Here is a 27,274-nt window from a genome sequence, read left to right on the forward strand (position 1 = left end):
TACAACAGGTGATGTCCTATGTGGTGGCAGGCCGGCCCTATTTAATGACGCTAAACCCGGATAACGCTATCTCCCCTTGACAAAGCTACCTAACTTGTGGGCGAAACGCGCGTCGGGGGTCGCGTTCGTGGATCGCATCCGGTGCGCCTGGCTATGGGACTTTGTACTGGTAAGCGCTGCTGAGTATTACTCTATTATTCTCATGCCACTGGGCTTTGTGGATCTATTGGTTTATATCCTATATCTATGGCAGCATGCTTCTATTATTCAGCTGGTATATTGGCCCCATAGTCAGTGCGCACCGGGGGGACATCCACTCATGTATCGTTTTTATTATCCTTGCACATTGCTATGTTTGATTTTTCTATGATGGTATTATTTACACTTGTATATTAATTTATGTGATTTAATAAAGTACTGTTACCTTTCGGATTACCGATACGCTCCTATTGTACTCCTTTTCCTATAAGCTTTATGGAGTTGGTTCTTGTGTTTGGTGAGGGGTCTTCTGGCGCTATCTAGCGCCTTTTTCTCCTCTTGCGTTTATATTATGTTGCCTGGTTCTGTTACGCTTATATACAATAATGCATAAATATTATCATTAATAATATGATATAATAACATTATTATAAATATACTCTCTCTTATTCACTTACTCTATGCAGCATCATCATATTTGATAACACTAGGCATTTTAAGGACACTTAAAAAAACAACAACTTTGCATGAATTAATATAACATCTAAAAATAACTAACTTTGTAAGATATCTTAACCAAGAAATAAGCTTCTTTCTCCACGCGTGAACCACATCTACTACCCCTCCCACTGCATCCTGAACTCATCGTTCCCTCTGAAAAGAGCTAAAATCCTATGCTGCTAAAAAGAAAGTGGGCTACCAACTCACAGAGGGATCAGATTAAGCTGTTTATTTATGCCTGTGGAGGAGAGAGAGAGATGGAAGCAGAGTGGAAGAGAGTCAGAAAAACACACAGAGAGTGCTGATTTTTTTCTAGCAATTTTTTAATCTCTTCCTAGTGCTGGATCTACAGCTACACTGCTCAGTACTGCTGTATAATGTCCTCCATGCTGCTGCTGCTGCTCCTAAACACATTCTACATAGAGAGATGAGAGCAGGAATCCCTTATATCTTAATGTGCTGTGTATGGGACACATTATAGCACAGGAGTGTCAAACTGCATTCCTTGAGGGCTGCAAACAGGTCATGTTTTCAGGATTTCCTTGTGATGCACAGGTGATAGTTTAATCACCTGCACAGAATGATTCCATGACCTGTGCAATACTAAGGAAATCCTGAAAACACGACCTGTTTGCAGCCCTTGAGGAATGCAGTTTGACACCTCTGTTATAGCAGATAGTCTCGGCATACCGGCTCGGAGAGAACTGAAAATTGGAAGTAGATCTTTGACAGAGGAAAACTAGTAAAACGAGAAAGATAGAAGTACTGAAAGGGTCAGAAATCGTGCTATTCCTAGTGTTGTTATCTATCAGGTTGGTATTTCGGCTGACCACCACATCGCTGTCAATCTAACTTGTCTTACTGATAAATGAATAATACTTACAGTAACAATGATTCCATCTTTATGGCGAAGCAGAGACAAACATCTTTTACTGATATCAACTCCTCGCTCCTAAGAAAGGAATCAGTAGTGAGAATAGCTACAGGAAAGTCAACTCCCTAAAATAATGTCAATCTGTTAACTGTCCCAGTCAAAGCAGTAAACGCTCCAAAAACCCCTCTGGTTACTCCAGTGTCCATCCAGGAGACCAGTGAAGCCATCACGAAAGAGCATAGGGGAGAGTTGAGAAACATTTACCGTAGGACACTCCTTTGTTAGAGGACACCTAGTTGACACTTGGCACAAACATGCATGACGAACTAAAAATCTTTGTTTCTTCAGGCCATGCTCCTACTAAGAACATCCACATCTTCTAACTTGGTGTCATGAGGTCACAAGAGTCAGAACAATGACATGAATTCTACACCATGTATAGGATTGAGATCTGGTCAACGCAAGAAGATCCGAAGCATAGAGTTCGCGAGTGCAGAATCGGTTGGGGAGCTGCAGGGGCAAGACAGGTGAGTATAATCTTTAATTATTTTAACCACATTCATCCCCTCCGTTTATTATGTTTTGGGGTCTGGAAAGACTAAAAGAATAATCAACTTTGTTTTAGTATTCGGGGAGATTTCGATTTGAACTGAATATAATTTCGACCAAAATTGAATCAAGTGAAAATAACCGAAAAGGGATTTCGGGAGATTCGATCATTTCTGGTTATTTCTTCTCTAAGTAAAAATAAATTTTTAACCCGTTAGTATTGATGGGAAAACATTCGAGATGAGAGGATCGATCAGCAGCAGAATCAAGTTTGAGATGAATTTCCTGAAATTTGCAGTTGGAGGAGAAATCAAACACTTTGGAATTCTAGTCGCGAGGATCTCAACAAAAGCAAAAAACGCCAAGCTACGGTTACTGCAACTGCAAATTGTACAAAAACAAACAAACCTAATAATCCCCTCATCGGTCACCTCCCCAGCCATCTATCACTACGATCAGGCAAATAATGGGCATGGCAGCTGAAAGAAGAGGTCTTGGGGACCGGATGACGTGCAGCAAACAGTGGGGCTGCCCTGGGAAATCCGGCAAACAGGCGAATTCCACTCATCACTGGATGACATGATACTTCATCCTTGTCTTACCTTGATTTCTGAATTTCTTTCAAGTGATACATTAAACATGAGTCCAAGTATGGCGGCCAAAATGTTACTGCATCCCTCTCCTAAAGAGGGTGAACTGCACTCGTCCTATGGAGACAAATAATGTGACGTTTGGGGTTTCTGGGCTAATGTACAAGGATATTGCAGTACAATCACCAATTTGTGCTAAGCCCTAATATGGCAGACATAAAAGTCTAATAGGATCAGATAATTAATGGGTCACTTACTATAGCCAATATACAGGAGTCCCAGAACTGCAATGAGCCTGCCATCTGCCTCCTTATAGCACCATCTTCAGTGAGATGTCCCATTATAGTAAGACATCGGAGACAGTCTTCCATATTTACTTGACCTAAATGCAGATTCTTCTGTAGAATAAGAAAAAAGGCAGGTTTCCTATACAGTGTGTACAGTTCACCAGCATCACCATATACTTAAATGAAAATGTCTGCTTTTTACCAAGGATGGTGCCATACATGTCCATTGAAATTAATAGGTCTAAGCTTAAATGGTGTGTACAACCTATGGACCGTTGTGGTGTTTTTAGAAGTAAGCAGCATGCAAGAGGTAAAAGAAAAAATTAAGGCAGAGTAATGTAAAAAGCCTAACACAGGTAATGTCACAGCTCACCTCCTCCTCCTGTACAATGACTGATAACACCTCTATAAACAGCAGATACCACAGGATCCACCATTGACAATAAGTGATGTCACAGCTCACCTCCTCCTCCTGTACAATGACTGATAACACCTCTGTATACAGTATATAACACAGGATCCACCATTCACAATAGGTGATGTCACAGCTCACCTCCTCCTCCTGTACAATGACTGATAACACCTCTATATACAGTAGATAACACAGGATCCACCATTCACAATAGGTGATATCACAGCTCACCTCCTCCCCCTCCTGTACAATGACTGATAACACCTCTATATACAGTAGATAACACAGGATCCACCATTCACAATAGGTGATGTCACAGCTCACCTCCCCCTCCTGTACAATGACTGATAACACCACTATATACAGTAGATAACACAGGATCCACCATTCACAATAGCTGATGTCACAGCTCACCTCCTCCTGTACAACGACTGATAACACCTATATACAGTAGATAACACAGGATCCACCATTCACAATAGGTGATATCACAGCTCACCACCTCCTCCTGTACAAAGACTGATAACTCCTCTATATACAGTAGATAACACTGGATCCACCATTCACAATAGGTGATGTCACAGCTCACCCCCCCTCCTGTACAATGACTGATAACACCTCTATATACAGTAGATAACACAGGATCCACCATTCACAATAGGTGATGTCACAGCTCACCTCCTCCTGTACAACGACTGATAACACCTCTATATACAGTAGATAACACAGGATCCATCATTCACAATAGGTGATATCACAGCTCACCTCCTCCTCCTGTACAAAGACTGATAACTCCTCTATATACAGTAGATAACACAGGATCCACCATTCACAATAGGTGATATCACAGCTCACCTCCTCCTCCTGTACAAAGACTGATAACTCCTCTATATACAGTAGATAACACAGGATCCACCATTCACAATAGGTGATGTCACAGCTCACCCCCCCTCCTGTACAATGACTGATAACACCTCTATATACAGTAGATAACACTGGATCCACCATTTACAATAGGTGATGTCACAGCTCACCTCCTCCTGTACAACGACTGATAACACCTCTATATACAGTAGATAACACAGGATCCATCATTCACAATAGGTGATGTCACAGCTCACCTCCTCTTCTTCAAATGGCCTTTGACAATAGAATAGTGCATACTCAGATACTTCTTCTATACAAACAAAAGGGGTCTTAGTGAGTTTAACATCCATGTGCAAGATTTTTTATTTTTATAAATATTCATGAGAAAATGCAAAAAAAAAAAAGGAAAATATACTGTAAAAATCCAATTTAAGCAATGGGTTATTTTCTGATTACAAAAAAAAAGTTCTTCTTACCAATAAATAAGTAAATGAGGGCAATATTCCTGATATGAAATTGGTCCTGAAATAAGATCTCAACCTGCAATGCAATAAGAAAGAAAGACAGTCTGAGAAAGAACGACTACGATGGTGCCGATCCGACGCTGTAACACGCAGAGAATCGTCCGTCCCCGGATTCGGGCTTGTACCAGGGAACACACGTTTCCTCCCAGTCGGAGAGAAGGATCCATCTCTTCTATTTCCCATCAGTGCGATTATCACCTCACTACAAGCCCAAATTATTGTCTTTAAAACATGGGAAAAAATGTTCTCTCATTAATTGGGCGGAAAGTCTGAGAGCGAGAGAGAGGGAAGGCAAAATGTAGAAAATTAAATTTCTTTACGGCATTTTTGGCAACAAGAATAGCGCAGTGCGCAGCATTGTTTTAATTTTTTATTTTTTTAAATTTAAAGTGGAATTGAAAATTTTTTTAGACTTTCAAAAGCCTCATTCATCCGCAGCTTATGAATTCTTTCAACGTATTTTTCTAAATGAATGGGAAAAAAAACAATAAAATAATGCATGTAAAAATGCAGGAAAAACACGTAGAAAAAAATGAGTGTACTGTATGCAGCGTTATTTCAGACAACACTGGTGCAGAAAAATCCTAAAAAATGGTGGACGTGAACATACCGTAAACCTGAAAAATATATATACTTTTTTTTTAAGAAATCATGGTTTTTTTTTTTTTTATTCTGGGTGAGGTTGTAAGACGACTAACTGAAGCAGGAGCCTCTCCCCTCTGAAGCAGGAGCCTCTCCCCTCTGCAGCAGGAGCCTCTCCCCTCTGCAGCAGGAGCCTCTCCCCTCTGCAGCAGGAGGAAATTATAAATTAGAGGAAAAGTATAATAGAAACATATGCACCACTTCTGTATTTATCACCCACTCCTGGTTTTGCCTTACAAATACTGATGTAAAATACTGAATTTGTGAATGTGGCCTAAGTAATTGGGTTAATAATAAAATGCAATTAGTGTATTGTTAAAATAGGACTGATGAAGAAAGAAACATAAGGCAGAAAAATCAAATGAGGAACATTTGGAAGAAACACTAAGCAATTTGAAAATATATAGTAATAAAAAAGCAAAAAAAAAACACCACAAAAAGAAAATTCCATAAAAATCACAAAATGATACAGCCTTTGAAACTGTTCATCAATGTGTTAGAAAACCGTTAAGTAGGCAAAAATAATAATCTGCATTACCTTTCCTCCTGTGTTAAGCGGTATAATATATCCATTGCCATACTCGCTCTTCCATCCTTTAATGTTACACATTTGATGAGACTTTCAAAAAGCCTATAAAATATAAAAGTGTCACGGACGAAAATAATATTTTTTAATGCATAAATGCAAATCAGTATACGAACCAGAGACTTGTCGGTATTTTTCATATGCCTATGAATAACAAATCCCAGCCTAGAGACCACGTACAGATGTAACATTTCTTAAAATGACAAACATCCCATAATGCAGAAAGCTGTCCTGATGCAGAAAAGTATAACTCGACACTAGTGATGAGCGAACGTGCTGGGACAAGGCGTTATCCGCCATGCTCGGGCGCTGACCGAATGTCTTCGCCGTGCTCGAAAAATATGCCTGAGTCCCCGCGGCTGCATGTCTCACGGAGAATGTTCGACAGCCACAACACTTGCAGGGATCGTCTAACAAACAGTCACTACGTGTTCAGGCTTCCTGTCAGCCACAAATCATGCAGCCGCTGGGACTGAACATAATATACGAGCACACCAAAGATACGGGGATAACACCCAATAAGACGTTATATGAGCACAGTCGCTCATCGCTAGTATTAGTGGTTAGCTGTTGTTTTTATTTATGCTATTTTGAGGCATATGAATATTATTTTGCTTTTTATTTCATTTTTGGGGTATTTGTGACAACTGAAAAAACATTATCCTAACATTTCAGTTTACGCAATTTTTCTTCTTTCAATTCTTTATTTTTGAAGTGGGAAAAGGCCTGTTTTGAATTTTTAAATAAACAAGTATATATAAATAAATATTTATTTTTATATAGTGCTAACATATTCCGCAGCGCTTTACAGGTTGCACACATTATCATTACTGTCCTCAATGGGGCTCACAATCTAAATTCCCTATCAGTATGTCTTTGAAATGTGGGAGGAAACCGGAGAACCCGGAGGAAACCCACGCAAACACGGGGAGAACATACAAACACTTTGCAGATGTTGTCCTTGGTGGGGTTTGAACCCAGGACTCCAGCGCTGCAAGGCTGCAGTGCTATCCACTGAGCCACCGTGCTGCCCCTAAAATAAATAAATAAATATATATATATATATATATATTCAGAAACATTTCCCAGATCCGTGCATTCCTTGACCATGAAACCACAAAAACACTAGTGCATGCCCTTATCATCTCCCGCCTCGACTACTGCAACCTCCTACTCTCTGGCCTCCCCTCTAGCACTCTGGCACCCCTCCAATCCCTCCTACACTCTGCTGCCAACTAATCTACCTGTCTCCCCATTATTCCCCAGCCTCTCCTCTCTGCCAGGCCCTTCACTGGCTTCCTATTGCCCAGAGGCTACAGTTCAGAACACTAACAATGACATACAAAGCCATTCACAACCTGTCTCCTCCGTACATCTGTGACATGGTCTCCCGTTACCTACCTACATGCAACCTTCGATCATCTCATGATCTCCTTCTCTACTCCTCTCTCATCTCTTCCCCCCACAACCATATCCAAGACTTCTCCCGTGCTTCCCCTATACTCTGGAACTCTCTACCTTAACACATCAGACTCTCTCCTACCACGGAAACCTTCAAAAGGAACCTGAAGACCCACCTCTTCCGACAAGCCTACAAACTACAGTGATCCCCAGTCTACTGAACCGCCGCATGACCAGCTCTACCCTCACCTAGTGTATCCTCACCCATCCCCTGTAGACTGTGAGCCCTCGCGGGCAGGGTCCTCTCTCCTCCTGTACTTGTGTGTGCCTTGTTTTACTCATGTTTATTGTTCACATGTAAAGCGCCATGGAATAAATGGCGCTATAAAAATTAATAATAATAAAATACTGTATATACTTTCACACAGTGGTTGAAATAAGTATTGAAAACGTCACAAATTTTCTAAGTAGATCTACTTGTAAAATTCCCACCAGATATCGGTAACAACCACCCAATCCTCATAGGCAAAGAAATTAAACCATATAGGTCTATAAATTTAAGTGATGTGAAATAATGGGAAATGACACCACAAATGTGCGTTGAATGGGATGAGGATTATCGGCCTCATTCTTCTGAACTACCTTATGTCCAACAGCCGCTTCAGGTTCACAAAAAAAAAATTAATTTGGTGCCCGGCAATGAGTACAAAGATCGAGGGTGCAATATTTGCTGATGAAAGTGTTAACAGAGCCGTGATGTCTTCCATCAGTTCTATACGCCGGTAAGAGATCGGAAAGGTGAGGACTGTTCATTCTGCAGAAGGCTCGGTTCTGATAGGATTCTCGGCATTGTATATTCTCTCTTGTGCCAGGTTTATTGCGTTTGACAATAACCATACACGCTGCTCCTTGTTCAAACCCAGCAGGAGCTTTTCTTTATCAATGTTATAACTGCCTCGGTTTGGAATCATGAATAAAAAGTAATTGTGGTTTGATCTTATTCTTATTCCCTTTGTTATAAGATATATAACTCACAGCTCTATGAAGAGTGAATTACAGCAGATCTCGGCAGGAGGCATCTCAGAGACTTAGTGTGGGCACCGGGTTATCTACAGGCGCAGGTTGAGGTCAGCATCATATTGGCGGTCTATACCTCGGTGAATCACCAGCATGCATGATAGAAGTCTAATCAGAACATGTTTTTCCCTAGTAAAAAGAATATCCACATTTGGGGATAATTTTCTTTTTTATTGGATTTAGGAGGACATTGGATCAGGTCTACCAGATTTTTGGCGTTTTTGATGGTCTGGTATACTTTTTTTTATATCTACATACCTTGATACTTCATTAGGTCTTTCACGATCACGTGACAGCTGTCATGTGCCTCTAACAGCCGTGGGTGGATCCGAGATCCACCCACGGATGTTAAGTTAAATGCCACTGTCAATCTTTGACCGGAAGCATGACGCAAGACATGCCAATCAGCAACCCTGTCACGTGATCACAGGACGCCGATGGGCTGTCATGACAGCCAGGGGTCTGCAGAAGATCCCAGTGCTTGTTATTGCAAACCTCCTATGAAAGCCTTGGTGGCCATTCATATGAGATTGTAATTTATGCTACACATAGCAGTGCTGAAGCCCTTGTATGTCTAGCCCCAGTGATAGGACGATCACAGCTTCAAGTCTCTAATAGGCTAGGTTCACATTTCGGATACGCTAACGGATTGCGCTAACGCAATGTCCAAAAAGGGATTGCGTTTGGCAATCCCGCTAGCGCAGATGCCCGATCTGCGCTAGCGAGGAACGGACCCTGAACGCTGCAAGCAGTGTCCGCGGTCCATCCAAAACTAACGGCACATCGCAGACGCATGCCAAAAATGGCATACGTTTGCGATGCATTAGGGATCCGTTAGCACATTGCAGTCAATGTCAATTAGCGTTAATTGCGACAATTGCGCCATGTAACGGAGTCCATTAGCGGACACCCACTAACGCAATGTGAACCTAGCCTAAAGAGGACTATCGAAGGCAATAAAAAATGAAAAAAAAAATGAAATATAACAATAAAACACTACAGTTCAAATCACCCCTCTTTTGTCCCATTCAAAATAAAACAAAAACAATACATATATTTTGTATTACTGCATTCAGAAATGTCCAATCTATCAAAATATATAGTAAATTAATCTGCTAGGCAAACATCGTAATGAGAGGGGGAAAAAATGAAATGCCAGAATTACCTTTTTTTTGGGGGCCGCAATAAAATACAATAACAGAAAATCAAAACTTTGTATCTCCCTCAAAATGGTATCAAAAAGTCAACTCAAGGCACAAAAAATAAACCATCACTCAGACCCAGATCACGAAAAATGGAAATGCAACGAGTCTTTTTTTTATTATTACAAATTTCGGATTGTTTTTCGCCACTCAAATAAAAAAGAATCCATACATGTTTGGTAACTACGTACTCGTAATGGCCTGTAAAACCATAATGTCAGGTCATTTTTAGCATTTAGTGAACATGGTAAATAAAAAAAAACAAAAAAACAATTGTGGAATTGCACTTTTGTTTTGCAATTTCATCGCAATGCTATTTTTTTTTACCATTTTCTTGTCCACTAGATGGTAAAACCAATGGTGTCGTTCAAAAGTACAACTCGTCCCACAAAAACAACCCCTCACATGGCCGTATTGACAGAAAAATAAAAAAGTTATCGTTCTGGGAAGAAGGGGAATGAAAAACGAAAATGCAAAAAATGGAAAATCGCCTGGGGGTGAAGGTGCTGAGCCCAGCAGATGTCATATGTGTCGGGAGAACTGGTAAGAAGAAGACGATGCACCTGGTGCTGGATCCATTGGAGATGATTAGCAACAGATAATTTTTTGTAATGTTTTTTTTTTTATACAACAGACTTTTGAAGATCAGCATTGGTTATTATATTACCATTGATGGACCTTTGAAGTTATAGTAGGAATAGGTTTTAGTTCTTTTCATCCATGTATTCAATACTGGGAACACATTTTCTTCTCAGTCGCCCTTCAGAATTTCAGCTCCACATTTCATCTCATTGTTCTCCTGCCATGTATTTGACCAAAATCATAAAAAGGTGAACATACCTAGATGGCGTCAGGTGTTTCAAGAGCAAAGATTTTCCTACTTCTGTTGTGGAATACACATTAAGAAGGGTCAAAGTCGTCTTCTGTATCTCAGGGATCGGTGAGGTCAACATTGTAAAGATCTGGTTGTTCACATCAGGGTGGCCGATCAATAAACGCTGGTTCTCTTCTAGCAAAAATAATAACAGTCATCTAAAAAACCTTCCAAGTGTTGATAAAATACAATGAAAATCCAAGAAAGATATCAAATCCTTGATGTGGTAACTTACCATTTTCACGACAGACTACATCCCATAAGGACAGGACAGACAGACATAAATCAATTTCTATTGTATCCATTTGTGTAGAGACCAAGCTCCTAAAAACAAATATGAATATCAGAGTGTTCTCATACAAAAACAAATATGAATATCAGAGTGTTCTCATAAAAAGATTTCCATAAATGTAATACCTATATATGACTATAAAGTACACAATATGTCAACTGACTTTGGGCCATAAATGAAAGTATAAAAACTTACACTCGGCATACTGTAGATCTTATCTACCCGCAGTGCACAAACACTCATGAACAGTTCTCCTGTCCTGGCTCCAGAGTCAGGCAATGCTTCTCCTAGAGCTGACTTTCTCTGTGCTAATCTATAACCCATAATACCTTCCTGTGATCCTGATCACCTCGGACATCTCCAACCAAGGACTTTTATGGCAGTCTCAGACAGCTGTTTGCTGCTTGGGTATTTAGGAATTATAGCACCTTGCGGATGTGTGCTATTGCAGGAGTTGCACTTACCTTGAACTAGTCTCTGCTTCACCAGAGTGGCTACGTCTTCCCAGTAAATCCCGTCTGCTTATCAGCTACAAGTTACAAATCTGTCTCTCTTCATACCTACAATTTTGTTGCAACAAGGTTCCTGATAACCAACTCATCTCAGCTACTTCTGATGATGTTCACACCTACTACAAAGCTGTCCCTGTGTTTAAAAGTAACCCTACTTGAACATACCAGACTGCATATAGATTTTTGTTATTCCTGTGATTAACTGCATCCCTTCTGGAAGATATCAGAATGCATACACATCTCTGTTATTCCAGTGATTAACTGCATCCCTTCTGGAAGACACCAGAATGCATACTGTATACATCTCTGTTATTCCAGTGATTAACTGCATACCTTCTGGAAGACACCAGAATGCGTACACATCTCTGTTATTCCAGTGATTAACTGCATCCCTTCTGGAAGACACCAGAATGCATACACATCTCTGTTATTCCAGTGATTAACTGCATCCCTTCTGGAAGACATCAGAATGCGTACACATCTCTGTTATTCCAGTGATTAACTGCATCCCTTCTGGAAGACATCAGAATGCGTACACATCTCTGTTATTCCAGTGATTAACTGCATCCCTTCTGGAAGACACCAGAATGCATACACATCTCTGTTATTCCAGTGATTAACTGCATCCCTTCTGGAAGACACCAGAATGCATACACATCTCTGTTATTCCAGTGATTAACTTCATCCCTTCTGGAAGACACCAGAATGCATACACATCTCTGTTATTCCAGTGATTAACTGCATCCCTTCTGGAAGACACCAGAATGCATTCACATCATCTGCAAAGAGTTTGTATGTTCTCTCCGTGTTTGCGTGGGTTTCCTCCGGGCACTCCGGTTTTCTACCACATTCCAAAGACATACTGATAGGGAATTTAGATTGTGAGCCCCATCGGGGACAGCGATGATAATGTGTGCAACCTCTGTAAAGCGCTGCGGAATATGTTAGCGCTATATAAAAATAAAGATTATTATTATTATCTCTATTAGTCCAGTGATTAACTGCATCCCTTCTGGAAGATACCAGAATGCATTCACATCTCTATTAGTCCAGTGATTAACTGCATCCCTTCTGGAAGATACCAGAATTTATTCACATCCCTGTTATTCCATGATTAACTGCATACCTTCTGGAAGACACCAGAATGCATATACATCTCTGTTATTCCAGGGATGTGTATGCATTCTGGTATCTTCCAGAAGGGATGCAGTTAATCACTGGACTAATAGAGATGTGAATGCATTCTGGTATCTTCCAGAACAGGTGCAGTTTATCACAGGAATAACAGGGATGTGTACGCATTCTGGTATCTTCCAGAAGGGATGCAGTTAATCACTGGACTAATAGAGATGTGTACGCCTTCTGGCGTCTTCCAGAAGGGATGCAGGTAATCACTGGAATAACAGGGATGTGCATGCATTCTGGTGTCTTCCAGAAGGGATGCAGTTAATCACTGGAATAACAGAGATGTGTACACATTCTGGTGTCTTCCAGAAGGGATGCAGTTAATCACTGGAATAACAGAGATGTGAATGCATTCTGGTGTCTTCCAGAAGGGATGCAGTTAATCACTGGAATAACAGAGATGTATGCAGTATGCATTCTGCTGTCTTCCAGAAGGGATGCAGTCAATCACTGGAATAACAGAGATGTATGCAGTATGCATTCTGCTGTCTTCCAGAAGGGATGCAGTTAATCACTGGCATAACAGAGATGTGTACACATTCTGGTGTCTTCCAGAAGGGATGCAGTTAATCACTGGAATAACAGAGATGTGAATGCATTCTGGTGTCTTCCAGAAGGGATGCAGTTAATCACTGGAATAACAGAGATGTGTATGCATTCTGGTGTCTTCCAGAAGGGATGCAGTTAATCACTGTTATTCCAGTGATTAACTGCATCCCTTCTGGAAGACATCAGAATGCGTACACATCTCTGTTATTCCAGTCATTAACTGCATCCCTTCTGGAAGACACCAGAATGCATTCACATCCCTGTTATTCCAGTGATTAACTGCATCCCTTTTGGAAGACACCAGAATGCATGCACATCTCTATTATTCCAGTGATTACCTGCATCCCTTCTGGAAGACACCAGAATGCATACACATCTCTATTAGTCCAGTGATTAACTGCATCCCTTCTGGAAACTACCAGAATGCGTACACATCCCTGTTATTCCTGTGATTAACTGCATACCTTCTGGAAGACACCAGAATGCATACTGTATACATCTCTGTTATTCCAGTGATTAACTGCATACCTTCTGGAAGACACCAGAATGCTTACACATCTCTGTTATTCCAGTGATTAACTGCAACCCTTCTGGAAGACACCAGAATGCGTACACATCTCTGATATTCCAGTGATTAACTTCATCCCTTCTGGAAGACACCAGAATGCATACACATCTCTGTTATTCCAGTGATTAACTGCATCCCTTCTGGAAGACACCAGAATGCATTCACATCTCAGTTATTCCAGTGATTAACTGCATCCCTTCTGGAAGACATCAGAATGCGTACACTTCTCTGCTATTCCAGTGATTAACTGCATCCCTTCTAGAAGACACCAGAATGCATTCACATCCCTGTTATTCCAGTGATTAACTGCATCCCTTCTGGAAGACATCAGAATGCGTACACATCTCTGTTATTCCAGTGATTAACTGCATCCCTTCTGGAAGATACCAGAATGCATTCACATCTCTGTTATTCCAGTGATTAACTGCATCCCTTCTGGAAGATACCAGAATGCATTCACATCTCTGTTATTCCAGTGATTAACTGCATCCCTTCTGGAAGACACCAGAATGCATACACATCTCTATTAGTCCAGTGATTAACTGCATCCCTTCTGGAAGACAGCAGAATGCATACTGCATACATCTCTGTTATTCCAGTGATTGACTGCATCCCTTCTGGAAGACACCAGAATGCGTACACATCTCTATTAGTCCAGTGATTAACTGCATCCCTTCTGGAAGATACCAGAATGCATTCACATCTCTGTTATTCCAGTGATTAACTGCATACCTTCTGGAAGACACCAGAATGCATTCACATCTCTGTTATTCCAGTGATTAACTGCATCCCTTCTGGAAGATACCAGAATGCATTCACATCTCTGTTATTCCAGTGATTAACTGCATCCCTTCTGGAAGACACCAGAATGCATTCACATCCCTGTTATTCCTGTGGTAAACTGCACCTGTTCTGGAAGACACCAGAATGCATATACATCTCTGTTATTCCAGTGATTAACTGCATACCTTCTGGAAGACACCAGAATGCATTCACATCTCTGTTATTCCTGTGATAAACTGCACCTGTTCTGGAAGACACCAGAATGCATATACATCTCTGTTATTCCAGTGATTAACTGCATACCTTCTGGAAGACACCAGAATGCATTCACATCTCTATTAGTCCAGTGATTAACTGCATCCCTTCTGGAAGACACCAGAATGCATACACATCTCTATTAGTCCAGTGATTAACTGCATCCCTTCTGGAAGATACCAGAATGCATTCACATCTCTGTTATTCCAGTGATTAACTGCATCCCTTCTGGAAGACACCAGAATGCATTCACATCCCTGTTATTCCTGTGATAAACTGCACCTGTTCTGGAAGACACCAGAATGCATATACATCTCTGTTATTCCAGTGATTAACTGCATACCTTCTGGAAGACACCAGAATGCATTCACATCTCTGTTATTCCAGTGATTAACTGCATCCCTTCTGGAAGACACCAGAATGCATACACATCTCTATTAGTCCAGTGATTAACTGCATCCCTTCTGGAAGATACCAGAATGCATTCACATCTCTGTTATTCCAGTGATTAACTGCATCCCTTCTGGAAGACACCAGAATGCATTCACATCCCTGTTATTCCTGTGATAAACTGCACCTGTTCTGGAAGACACCAGAATGCATATACATCTCTGTTATTCCAGTGATTAACTGAATCCCTTCGGGAAGACACCAGAATGCATACACATCTCTATTAGTCCAGTGATTAACTGCATCCCCTCTGGAAGACACCAGAATGCATACACATCTCTATTAGTCCAGTGATTAACTGCATCCCTTCTGGAAGATACCAGAATGCATTCACATCTCTGTTATTCCAGTGATTCACTGCATCCCTTCTGGAAGACACCAGAATGCATTCACATCCCTGTTATTCCTGTAATTAACTGCATCCCTTTTGGAAGACACCAGAATGCATATACATCTCTCTTATTCCAGTGATTAACTGCATCCCTTCTGGAAGATACCAGAATGCATATACATCTCTGTTATTCCAGTGATTAACTGCATCCCTTCTGGAAGACAGCAGAATGCATACTGCATACATCTCTGTTATTCCAGTGATTGACTGCATCCCTTCTGGAAGACACCAGAATGCGTACACATCTCTATTAGTCCAGTGATTAACTGCATCCCTTCTGGAAGATACCAGAATGCATTCACATCTCTGTTATTCCAGTGATTAACTGCATACCTTCTGGAAGACACCAGAATGCATTCACATCTCTGTTATTCCAGTGATTAACTGCATCCCTTCTGGAAGACACCAGAATGCATACACATCTCTATTAGTCCAGTGATTAACTTCATCCCTTCTGGAAGACACCAGAATGCATACACATCTCTATTAGTCCAGTGATTAACTGCATCCCTTCTGGAAGACAGCAGAATGCATACTGCATACATCTCTGTTATTCCAGTGATTGACTGCATCCCTTCTGGAAGACACCAGAATGCGTACACATCTCTATTAGTCCAGTGATTAACTGCATCCCTTCTGGAAGATACCAGAATGCATTCACATCTCTGTTATTCCAGTGATTAACTGCATACCTTCTGGAAGACACCAGAATGCATTCACATCTCTGTTATTCCAGTGATTAACTGCATCCCTTCTGGAAGATACCAGAATGCATTCACATCTCTGTTATTCCAGTGATTAACTGCATCCCTTCTGGAAGACACCAGAATGCATTCACATCCCTGTTATTCCTGTGGTAAACTGCACCTGTTCTGGAAGACACCAGAATGCATATACATCTCTGTTATTCCAGTGATTAACTGCATACCTTCTGGAAGACACCAGAATGCATTCACATCTCTGTTATTCCTGTGATAAACTGCACCTGTTCTGGAAGACACCAGAATGCATATACATCTCTGTTATTCCAGTGATTAACTGCATACCTTCTGGAAGACACCAGAATGCATTCACATCTCTGTTATTCCAGTGATTAACTGCATCCCTTCTGGAAGACACCAGAATGCATACACATCTCTATTAGTACAGTGATTAACTGCATCCCTTCTGGAAGATACCAGAATGCATTCACATCTCTGTTATTCCAGTGATTAACTGCATCCCTTCTGGAAGACACCAGAATGCATTCACATCCCTGTTATTCCTGTGATAAACTGCACCTGTTCTGGAAGACACCAGAATGCATTCACATCCCTGTTATTCCTGTGATAAACTGCACCTGTTCTGGAAGACACCAGAATGCATATACATCTCTGTTATTCCAGTGATTAACTGAATCCCTTCGGGAAGACACCAGAATGCATACACATCTCTATTAGTCCAGTGATTAACTGCATCCCCTCTGGAAGACACCAGAATGCATACACATCTCTATTAGTCCAGTGATTAACTGCATCCCTTCTGGAAGACACCAGAATGCATGCACATCTCTGTTATTCCAGTGATTACCTGCATCCCTTCTGGAAGACACCAGAATGCATACACATCTCTATTAGTCCAGTGATTAACTGCATCCCTTCTGGAAACTACCAGAATGCGTACACATCCCTGTTATTCCAGTGATTCACTGCATCCCTTCTGGAAGACACCAGAATGCATTCACATCCCTGTTATTCCTGTAATTAACTGCATCCCTTTTGGAAGACACCAGAATGCATATACATCTCTCTTATTCCAGTGATTAACTGCATCCCTTCTGGAAGATACCAGAATGCATATACATCTCTGTTATTCCAGTGATTAACTGCATCCCTTCTGGAAAACACCAGAATGCATATACATCCCTGTTATTCCAGTGATTACCTGCATCCCTTCTGGAAGACATCAGAATGCGTACACATCTCTGTTATTCCAGTCATTAACTGCATCCCTTCTGGAAGACACCAGAATGCATTCACATCCCTGTTATTCCAGTGATTAACTGCATCCCTTCTGGAAGACACCAGAATGCATGCACATCTCTGTTATTCCAGTGATTACCTGCATCCCTTCTGGAAGACACCAGAATGCATACACATCTCTATTAGTCCAGTGATTAACTGCATCCCTTCTGGAAACTACCAGAATGCGTACACATCCCTGTTATTCCTGTGATTAACTGCATACCTTCTGGAAGACACCAGAATGCATACTGTATACATCTCTGTTATTCCAGTGATTAACTGCATACCTTCTGGAAGACACCAGAATGCTTACACATCTCTGTTATTCCAGTGATTAACTGCAACCCTTCTGGAAGACACCAGAATGCGTACACATCTCTGATATTCCAGTGATTAACTTCATCCCTTCTGGAAGACACCAGAATGCATACACATCTCTGTTATTCCAGTGATTAACTGCATCCCTTCTGGAAGACACCAGAATGCATTCACATCTCAGTTATTCCAGTGATTAACTGCATCCCTTCTGGAAGACATCAGAATGCGTACACTTCTCTGCTATTCCAGTGATTAACTGCATCCCTTCTAGAAGACACCAGAATGCATTCACATCCCTGTTATTCCAGTGATTAACTGCATCCCTTCTGGAAGACATCAGAATGCGTACACATCTCTGTTATTCCAGTGATTAACTGCATACCTTCTGGAAGACACCAGAATGCATTCACATCTCTGTTATTCCAGTGATTAACTGCATCCCTTCTGGAAGATACCAGAATGCATTCACATCTCTGTTATTCCAGTGATTAACTGCATCCCTTCTGGAAGACACCAGAATGCATACACATCTCTATTAGTCCAGTGATTAACTGCATCCCTTCTGGAAGACAGCAGAATGCATACTGCATACATCTCTGTTATTCCAGTGATTGACTGCATCCCTTCTGGAAGACACCAGAATGCGTACACATCTCTATTAGTCCAGTGATTAACTGCATCCCTTCTGGAAGATACCAGAATGCATTCACATCTCTGTTATTCCAGTGATTAACTGCATACCTTCTGGAAGACACCAGAATGCATTCACATCTCTGTTATTCCAGTGATTAACTGCATCCCTTCTGGAAGACACCAGAATGCATACACATCTCTATTAGTCCAGTGATTAACTTCATCCCTTCTGGAAGACACCAGAATGCATACACATCTCTATTAGTCCAGTGATTAACTGCATCCCTTCTGGAAGACAGCAGAATGCATACTGCATACATCTCTGTTATTCCAGTGATTGACTGCATCCCTTCTGGAAGACACCAGAATGCGTACACATCTCTATTAGTCCAGTGATTAACTGCATCCCTTCTGGAAGATACCAGAATGCATTCACATCTCTGTTATTCCAGTGATTAACTGCATACCTTCTGGAAGACACCAGAATGCATTCACATCTGTTATTCCAGTGATTAACTGCATCCCTTCTGGAAGACACCAGAATGCATATACATCTCTGTTATTCCAGTGATTAACTGCATACCTTCTGGAAGACACCAGAATGCATTCACATCTCTGTTATTCCAGTGATTAACTGCATCCCTTCTGGAAGACACCAGAATGCATTCACATCTCTGTTATTCCAGTGATTAACTGCATCCCTTCTGGAAGACACCAGAATGCATTCACATCCCTGTTATTCCTGTGATAAACTGCACCTGTTCTGGAAGACACCAGAATGCATTCACATCCCTGTTATTCCTGTGATAAACTGCACCTGTTCTGGAAGACACCAGAATGCATATACATCTCTGTTATTCCAGTGATTAACTGAATCCCTTCGGGAAGACACCAGAATGCATACACATCTCTATTAGTCCAGTGATTAACTGCATCCCCTCTGGAAGACACCAGAATGCATACACATCTCTATTAGTCCAGTGATTAACTGCATCCCTTCTGGAAGATACCAGAATGCATTCACATCTCTGTTATTCCAGTGATTCACTGCATCCCTTCTGGAAGACACCAGAATGCATATACATCTCTGTTATTCCTGTAATTAACTGCATCCCTTTTGGAAGACACCAGAATGCATATACATCTCTCTTATTCCAGTGATTACCTGCATCCCTTCTGGAAGACACCAGAATGCATACACATCTCTGTTATTCCAGTGATTAACTGCATCCCTTCTGGAAGACACCAGAATGCATTCACATCTCAGTTATTCCAGTGATTAACTGCATCCCTTCTGGAAGACATCAGAATGCGTACACTTCTCTGCTATTCCAGTGATTAACTGCATCCCTTCTAGAAGACACCAGAATGCATTCACATCCCTGTTATTCCAGTGATTAACTGCATCCCTTCTGGAAGACATCAGAATGCGTACACATCTCTGTTATTCCAGTGATTAACTGCATACCTTCTGGAAGACACCAGAATGCATTCACATCTCTGTTATTCCAGTGATTAACTGCATCCCTTCTGGAAGATACCAGAATGCATTCACATCTCTGTTATTCCAGTGATTAACTGCATCCCTTCTGGAAGACACCAGAATGCATACACATCTCTATTAGTCCAGTGATTAACTGCATCCCTTCTGGAAGACAGCAGAATGCATACTGCATACATCTCTGTTATTCCAGTGATTGACTGCATCCCTTCTGGAAGACACCAGAATGCGTACACATCTCTATTAGTCCAGTGATTAACTGCATCCCTTCTGGAAGATACCAGAATGCATTCACATCTCTGTTATTCCAGTGATTAACTGCATACCTTCTGGAAGACACCAGAATGCATTCACATCTCTGTTATTCCAGTGATTAACTGCATCCCTTCTGGAAGACACCAGAATGCATACACATCTCTATTAGTCCAGTGATTAACTTCATCCCTTCTGGAAGACACCAGAATGCATACACATCTCTATTAGTCCAGTGATTAACTGCATCCCTTCTGGAAGACAGCAGAATGCATACTGCATACATCTCTGTTATTCCAGTGATTGACTGCATCCCTTCTGGAAGACACCAGAATGCGTACACATCTCTATTAGTCCAGTGATTAACTGCATCCCTTCTGGAAGATACCAGAATGCATTCACATCTCTGTTATTCCAGTGATTAACTGCATACCTTCTGGAAGACACCAGAATGCATTCACATCTGTTATTCCAGTGATTAACTGCATCCCTTCTGGAAGACACCAGAATGCATATACATCTCTGTTATTCCAGTGATTAACTGCATACCTTCTGGAAGACACCAGAATGCATTCACATCTCTGTTATTCCAGTGATTAACTGCATCCCTTCTGGAAGACACCAGAATGCATTCACATCTCTGTTATTCCAGTGATTAACTGCATCCCTTCTGGAAGACACCAGAATGCATTCACATCCCTGTTATTCCTGTGATAAACTGCACCTGTTCTGGAAGACACCAGAATGCATTCACATCCCTGTTATTCCTGTGATAAACTGCACCTGTTCTGGAAGACACCAGAATGCATATACATCTCTGTTATTCCAGTGATTAACTGAATCCCTTCGGGAAGACACCAGAATGCATACACATCTCTATTAGTCCAGTGATTAACTGCATCCCCTCTGGAAGACACCAGAATGCATACACATCTCTATTAGTCCAGTGATTAACTGCATCCCTTCTGGAAGATACCAGAATGCATTCACATCTCTGTTATTCCAGTGATTCACTGCATCCCTTCTGGAAGACACCAGAATGCATATACATCTCTGTTATTCCTGTAATTAACTGCATCCCTTTTGGAAGACACCAGAATGCATATACATCTCTCTTATTCCAGTGATTAACTGCATCCCTTCTGGAAGATACCAGAATGCATATACATCTCTGTTATTCCAGTGATTAACTGCATCCCTTCTGGAAGACACCAGAATGCATATACATCCCTGTTATTCCAGTGATTACCTGCATCCCTTCTGGAAGACACCAGAATGCATGCTGTATACATCTCTGTTATTCCAGTGATTAACTGCATCCCTTCTGGAAGACACCAGAATGCATATACATCTCTATTTATCCAGTGATTAACTGCATCCCTTCTGGAAGATACCAGAATGATTCACATCTCTGTTATTCCAGTGATTAACTGCATCCCTTCTGGAAGACACCAGAATGCATTCACATCCCTGTTATTCCTGTGATAAACTGCACCTGTTCTGGAAGACACCAGAATGCATATACATCTCTGTTATTCCAGTGATTAACTGCATCCCTTCTGGAAGACACCAGAATGCATACACATCTCTGTTATTCCAGTGATTAACTGCATCCCTTCTGGAAGACACCAGAATGCATTCACATCTCTGTTATTCCAGTGATTAACTGCATCCCTTCTAGAAGACACCAGAATGCATTCACATCCCTGTTATTCCTGTGATTAACTGCATCCCTTCTGGAAGACACCAGAATGCATACACATCTCTATTAGTCCAGTGATTAACTGCATCCCTTCTGGAAGACACCAGAATGCATACATATCTCTATTAGTCCAGTGATTAACTGCATCCCTTCTGGAAGATACCAGAATGCATTCACATCTGTTATTCCAGTGATTACCTGCATCCCTTCTGGAAGACACCAGAATGCATACACATCTCTATTAGTCCAGTGATTAACTGCATCCCTTCTGGAAGATACCAGAATGCATTCACATCCCTGTTATTCCAGTGATTACCTGCATCCCTTCTGGAAGACACCAGAATGCATACACATCTCTATTAGTCCAGTGATTAACTGCATCCCTTCTGGAAGATACCAGAATGCATTCACATCTCTGTTATTCCAGTGATTAACTGCATCCCTTCTGGAAGACACCAGAATGCATACACATCTCTGTTATTCCAGTGATTAACTGCATCCCTTCTGGAAGACACCAGAATGCATACACATCTCTATTAGTCCAGTGATTAACTGCATCCCTTCTGGAAGACACCAGAATGCATACACATCTCTATTAGTCCAGTGATTAACTGCATCCCTTCTGGAAGATACCAGAATGCACTCACATCTCTGTTATTCCAGTGATTAACTGCATCCCTTCTGGAAGACACCAGAATGCATATACATCTCTGTTATTCCAGTGATTAACTGCATCCCTTCTGGAAGACACCAGAATGCATACACATCTCTATTAGTCCCGTGATTAACTGCATCCCTTCTGGAAGATACCAGAATGCATACACATCCCTGTTATTCCAGTGATTAACTGCATCCCTTCAGGAAGACACCAGAATGCATTCACATCTCTGCTATTCCTGTGATTAACTGCATCCCTTCTGGAAGACACCAGAATGCATACACATGTCTGTTATTCCAGTGATTAACTGCATCCCTTCTGGAAGACACCAGAATGCATTCACATCTCTGCTATTCCTGTGATTAACTGCATCCCTTCTGGAAGACACCAGAATGCATATACAACTCTATTAATCCAGTGATTAACTGAATCCCTTCTGGAAGATACCAGAATGCATTCACATCTCTGTTATTCCAGTGATTAACTGAATCCCTTCTGGAAGACACCAGAATGCATTCACATCTCTTTTATTCCAGTGATTAACTGCATCCCTTTTGGAAGATACCAGAATGCATTCACATCTCTGTTATTCCAGTGATTAACTGAATCCCTTCTGGAAGACACCAGAATGCATTCACATCCCTGTTATTCCTGTGATAAACTGCACCTGTTCTGGAAGACACCAGAATGCATATACATCGCTGTTATTCCAGTGATTAACTGCATCCCTTCTGGAAGATACCAGAATGCATTCACATCCCTGTTATTCCAGTGATTAACTGCATCCCTTCTGGAAGACACCAGAATGCATATACATCCCTGATATTCCAGTGATTAACGGCATCCCTTCTGGAAGACACCAGAATGCATTCACATCTCTGCTATTCCTGTGATTAACTGCATCCCTTCTGGAAGACACCAGAATGCATACACATGTCTGTTATTCCAGTGATTAACTGCATCCCTTCTGGAAGACACCAGAATGCATTCACATCTCTGCTATTCCTGTGATTAACTGCATCCCTTCTGGAAGACACCAGAATGCATATACATCTCTATTAATCCAGTGATTAACTGAATCCCTTCTGGAAGATACCAGAATGCATTCACATCTCTGTTATTCCAGTGATTAACTGAATCCCTTCTGGAAGACACCAGAATGCATTCACATCTCTGTTATTCCAGTGATTAACTGCATCCCTTCTGGAAGACACCAGAATGCATTCACATCCCTGTTATTCCTGTGATAAACTGCACCTGTTCTGGAAGACAACAGAATACATATACATCTCTGTTATTCCAGTGACTAACTGCATCCCTTCTGGAAGACACCAGAATGCATACACATCTCTATTAGTCCAGTGATTAACTGCATCCCTTCTGGAAGATACCAGATTACATTCACATCCCTGTTATTCCTGTGATAAACTGCACCTGTTCTGGAAGACAACAGAATACATATACATCTCTGTTATTCCAGTGATTAACTGCATCCCCTCTGGAAGATACCAGAATGCATTCACATCTCTATTAGTCCAGTGATTAACTGCATCCCTTCTGGAAGATACCAGAATGCATACACATCTCTATTAGTCCAGTGATTAACTGCATCCCTTCTGGAAGATACCAGAATGCATTCACATCTCTGTTATTCCAGTGATTAACTGCAACCCTTCTGGAAGACACCAGAATGCATTCACATCCCTGTTATTCCTGTGATAAACTGCACCTGTTCTGGAAGACACCAGAATGCATATACATCTCTGTTATTCCAGTGATTAACTGCATCCCTTCTGGAAGATACCAGAATGCATACACATCTCTATTAGTCCAGTGATTAACTGCATCCCTTCTGGAAGATACCAGAATGCATTCACATCTCTGTTATTCCAGTGATTAACTGCATACCTTCTGGAAGACACCAGAATGCATTCACATCTCTGTTATTCCAGTGATTCACTGCATCCCTTCTGGAAGACACCAGAATGCATTCACATCCCTGTTATTCCTGTGATTAACTGCATCCCTTCTGGAAGACACCAGAATGCATATACATCTCTGTTATTCCAGTGATTAACTGCATCCCTTCTGGAAGACACCAGAATGCATTCACATCTCTGTTATTCCAGTGATTACCTGCATCCCTTCTGGAAGACACCAGAATGCATACTGTATACATCTCTGTTATTCCAGTGATTAACTGCATCCCTTCTGGAAGATACCAGAATGCATTCACATCTCTGTTATTCCAGTGATTAACTGCATACCTTCTGGAAGACACCAGAATGCATTCACATCCCTGTTATTCCAGTGATTAACGGCATCCCTTCTGGAAGATACCAGAATGCATTCACATCTCTGTTATTCCAGTGATTAACTGAATCCCTTCTGGAAGACACCAGAATGCATTCACATCTCTTTTATTCCAGTGATTAACTGCATCCCTTTTGGAAGATACCAGAATGCATTCACATCTCTGTTATTCCAGTGATTAACTGAATCCCTTCTGGAAGACACCAGAATGCATTCACATCTCTGTTATTCCAGTGATTACCTGCATCCCTTCTGGAAGACACCAGAATGCATACTGTATACATCTCTGTTAGTCCAGTGATTAACTGCATCCCTTCTGGAAGATACCAGAATGCATTCACATCTCTGCTATTCCTGTGATTAACTGCATCCCTTCTGGAAGACACCAGAATGCATATACATCTCTGTTATTACAATGATTAACTGCATACCTTCTGGAAGACACCAGAATACATACACATCTCTATTAGTCCAGTGATTAACTGCATCCCTTCTGGAAGACACCAGAATGCATATACATCTCTGTTATTCCAGTGATTAACTGCATCCCTTCTGGAAGACACCAGAATGCATTCACATCTCTGTTATTCCAGTGATTACCTGCATCACTTCTGGAAGACACCAGAATGCATACTGTATACATCTCTGTTATTCCAGTGATTAACTGCATCCCTTCTGGAAGATACCAGAATGCATTCACATCCCTGTTATTCCTGTGATAAACTGCACCTGTTCTGGAAGACACCAGAATGCATATACATCTCTGTTATTCCAGTGATTAACTGCATACCTTCTGGAAGACACCAGAATGCATTCACATCTCTGTTATTCCAGTGATTAACTGCATCCCTTCTGGAAGACACCAGAATGCATACACATCTCTATTAGTCCAGTGATTAACTGCATCCCTTCTGGAAGACACCAGAATGCATTCACATCCCTGTTATTCCTGTGATTAACTGCATCCCTTCTGGAAGACACCAGAATGCATTCACATCCCTGTTATTCCTGTGATTAACTGCATCCCTTCTGGAAGACACCAGAATGCATTCACATCTCTGTTATTCCTGTGATTAACTGCATCCCTTCTGGAAGATACCAGAATGCATTCACATCTCTGTTATTCCAGTGATTAACTGCATCCCTTCTGGAAGACACCAGAATGCATTCACATCCCTGTTATTCCTGTGATAAACTGCACCTGTTCTGGAAGACACCAGAATGCATTCACATCCCTGTTATTCCTGTGATAAACTGCACCTGTTCTGGAAGACACCAGAATGCATATACATCTCTGTTATTCCAGTGATTAACTGAATCCCTTCGGGAAGACACCAGAATGCATACACATCTCTATTAGTCCAGTGATTAACTGCATCCCCTCTGGAAGACACCAGAATGCATACACATCTCTATTAGTCCAGTGATTAACTGCATCCCTTCTGGAAGATACCAGAATGCATTCACATCTCTGTTATTCCAGTGATTCACTGCATCCCTTCTGGAAGACACCAGAATGCATTCACATCCCTGTTATTCCTGTAATTAACTGCATCCCTTTTGGAAGACACCAGAATGCATATACATCTCTCTTATTCCAGTGATTAACTGCATCCCTTCTGGAAGATACCAGAATGCATATACATCTCTGTTATTCCAGTGATTAACTGCATCCCTTCTGGAAAACACCAGAATGCATATACATCCCTGTTATTCCAGTGATTACCTGCATCCCTTCTGGAAGACATCAGAATGCGTACACATCTCTGTTATTCCAGTCATTAACTGCATCCCTTCTGGAAGACACCAGAATGCATTCACATCCCTGTTATTCCAGTGATTAACTGCATCCCTTCTGGAAGACACCAGAATGCATGCACATCTCTGTTATTCCAGTGATTACCTGCATCCCTTCTGGAAGACACCAGAATGCATACACATCTCTATTAGTCCAGTGATTAACTGCATCCCTTCTGGAAACTACCAGAATGCGAACACATCCCTGTTATTCCTGTGATTAACTGCATACCTTCTGGAAGACACCAGAATGCATACTGTATACATCTCTGTTATTCCAGTGATTAACTGCATACCTTCTGGAAGACACCAGAATGCTTACACATCTCTGTTATTCCAGTGATTAACTGCAACCCTTCTGGAAGACACCAGAATGCGTACACATCTCTGATATTCCAGTGATTAACTTCATCCCTTCTGGAAGACACCAGAATGCATACACATCTCTGTTATTCCAGTGATTAACTGCATCCCTTCTGGAAGACACCAGAATGCATTCACATCTCAGTTATTCCAGTGATTAACTGC

The 27,274-nt window shown here is 41.3% G+C and overlaps 1 protein-coding gene across 1 annotated transcript in view; it reads right to left on the bottom strand.

The window, feature by feature from the left end:
• Positions 1-27,274, bottom strand: part of TTC12 (tetratricopeptide repeat domain 12) — a 106,934-nt gene that overhangs the window by 14,190 nt on the left and 65,470 nt on the right. Inside the window, exons 15-21 of the mRNA XM_069742862.1 lie at positions 10,820-10,908; positions 10,551-10,719; positions 5,983-6,075; positions 4,755-4,818; positions 2,970-3,110; positions 2,725-2,829; positions 1,583-1,651 (exon numbers count right to left, since the gene is read on the bottom strand). Coding sequence (XP_069598963.1) covers positions 1,583-1,651; positions 2,725-2,829; positions 2,970-3,110; positions 4,755-4,818; positions 5,983-6,075; positions 10,551-10,719; positions 10,820-10,908 — 730 coding nt within the window. The remainder of the gene's footprint in view (positions 1-1,582; positions 1,652-2,724; positions 2,830-2,969; positions 3,111-4,754; positions 4,819-5,982; positions 6,076-10,550; positions 10,720-10,819; positions 10,909-27,274) is intronic.

Source organism: Ranitomeya imitator, chromosome 10 (assembly GCF_032444005.1).
Source record: "Ranitomeya imitator isolate aRanImi1 chromosome 10, aRanImi1.pri, whole genome shotgun sequence".
In the NCBI taxonomy this organism is placed as follows: domain Eukaryota; kingdom Metazoa; phylum Chordata; class Amphibia; order Anura; family Dendrobatidae; genus Ranitomeya; species Ranitomeya imitator.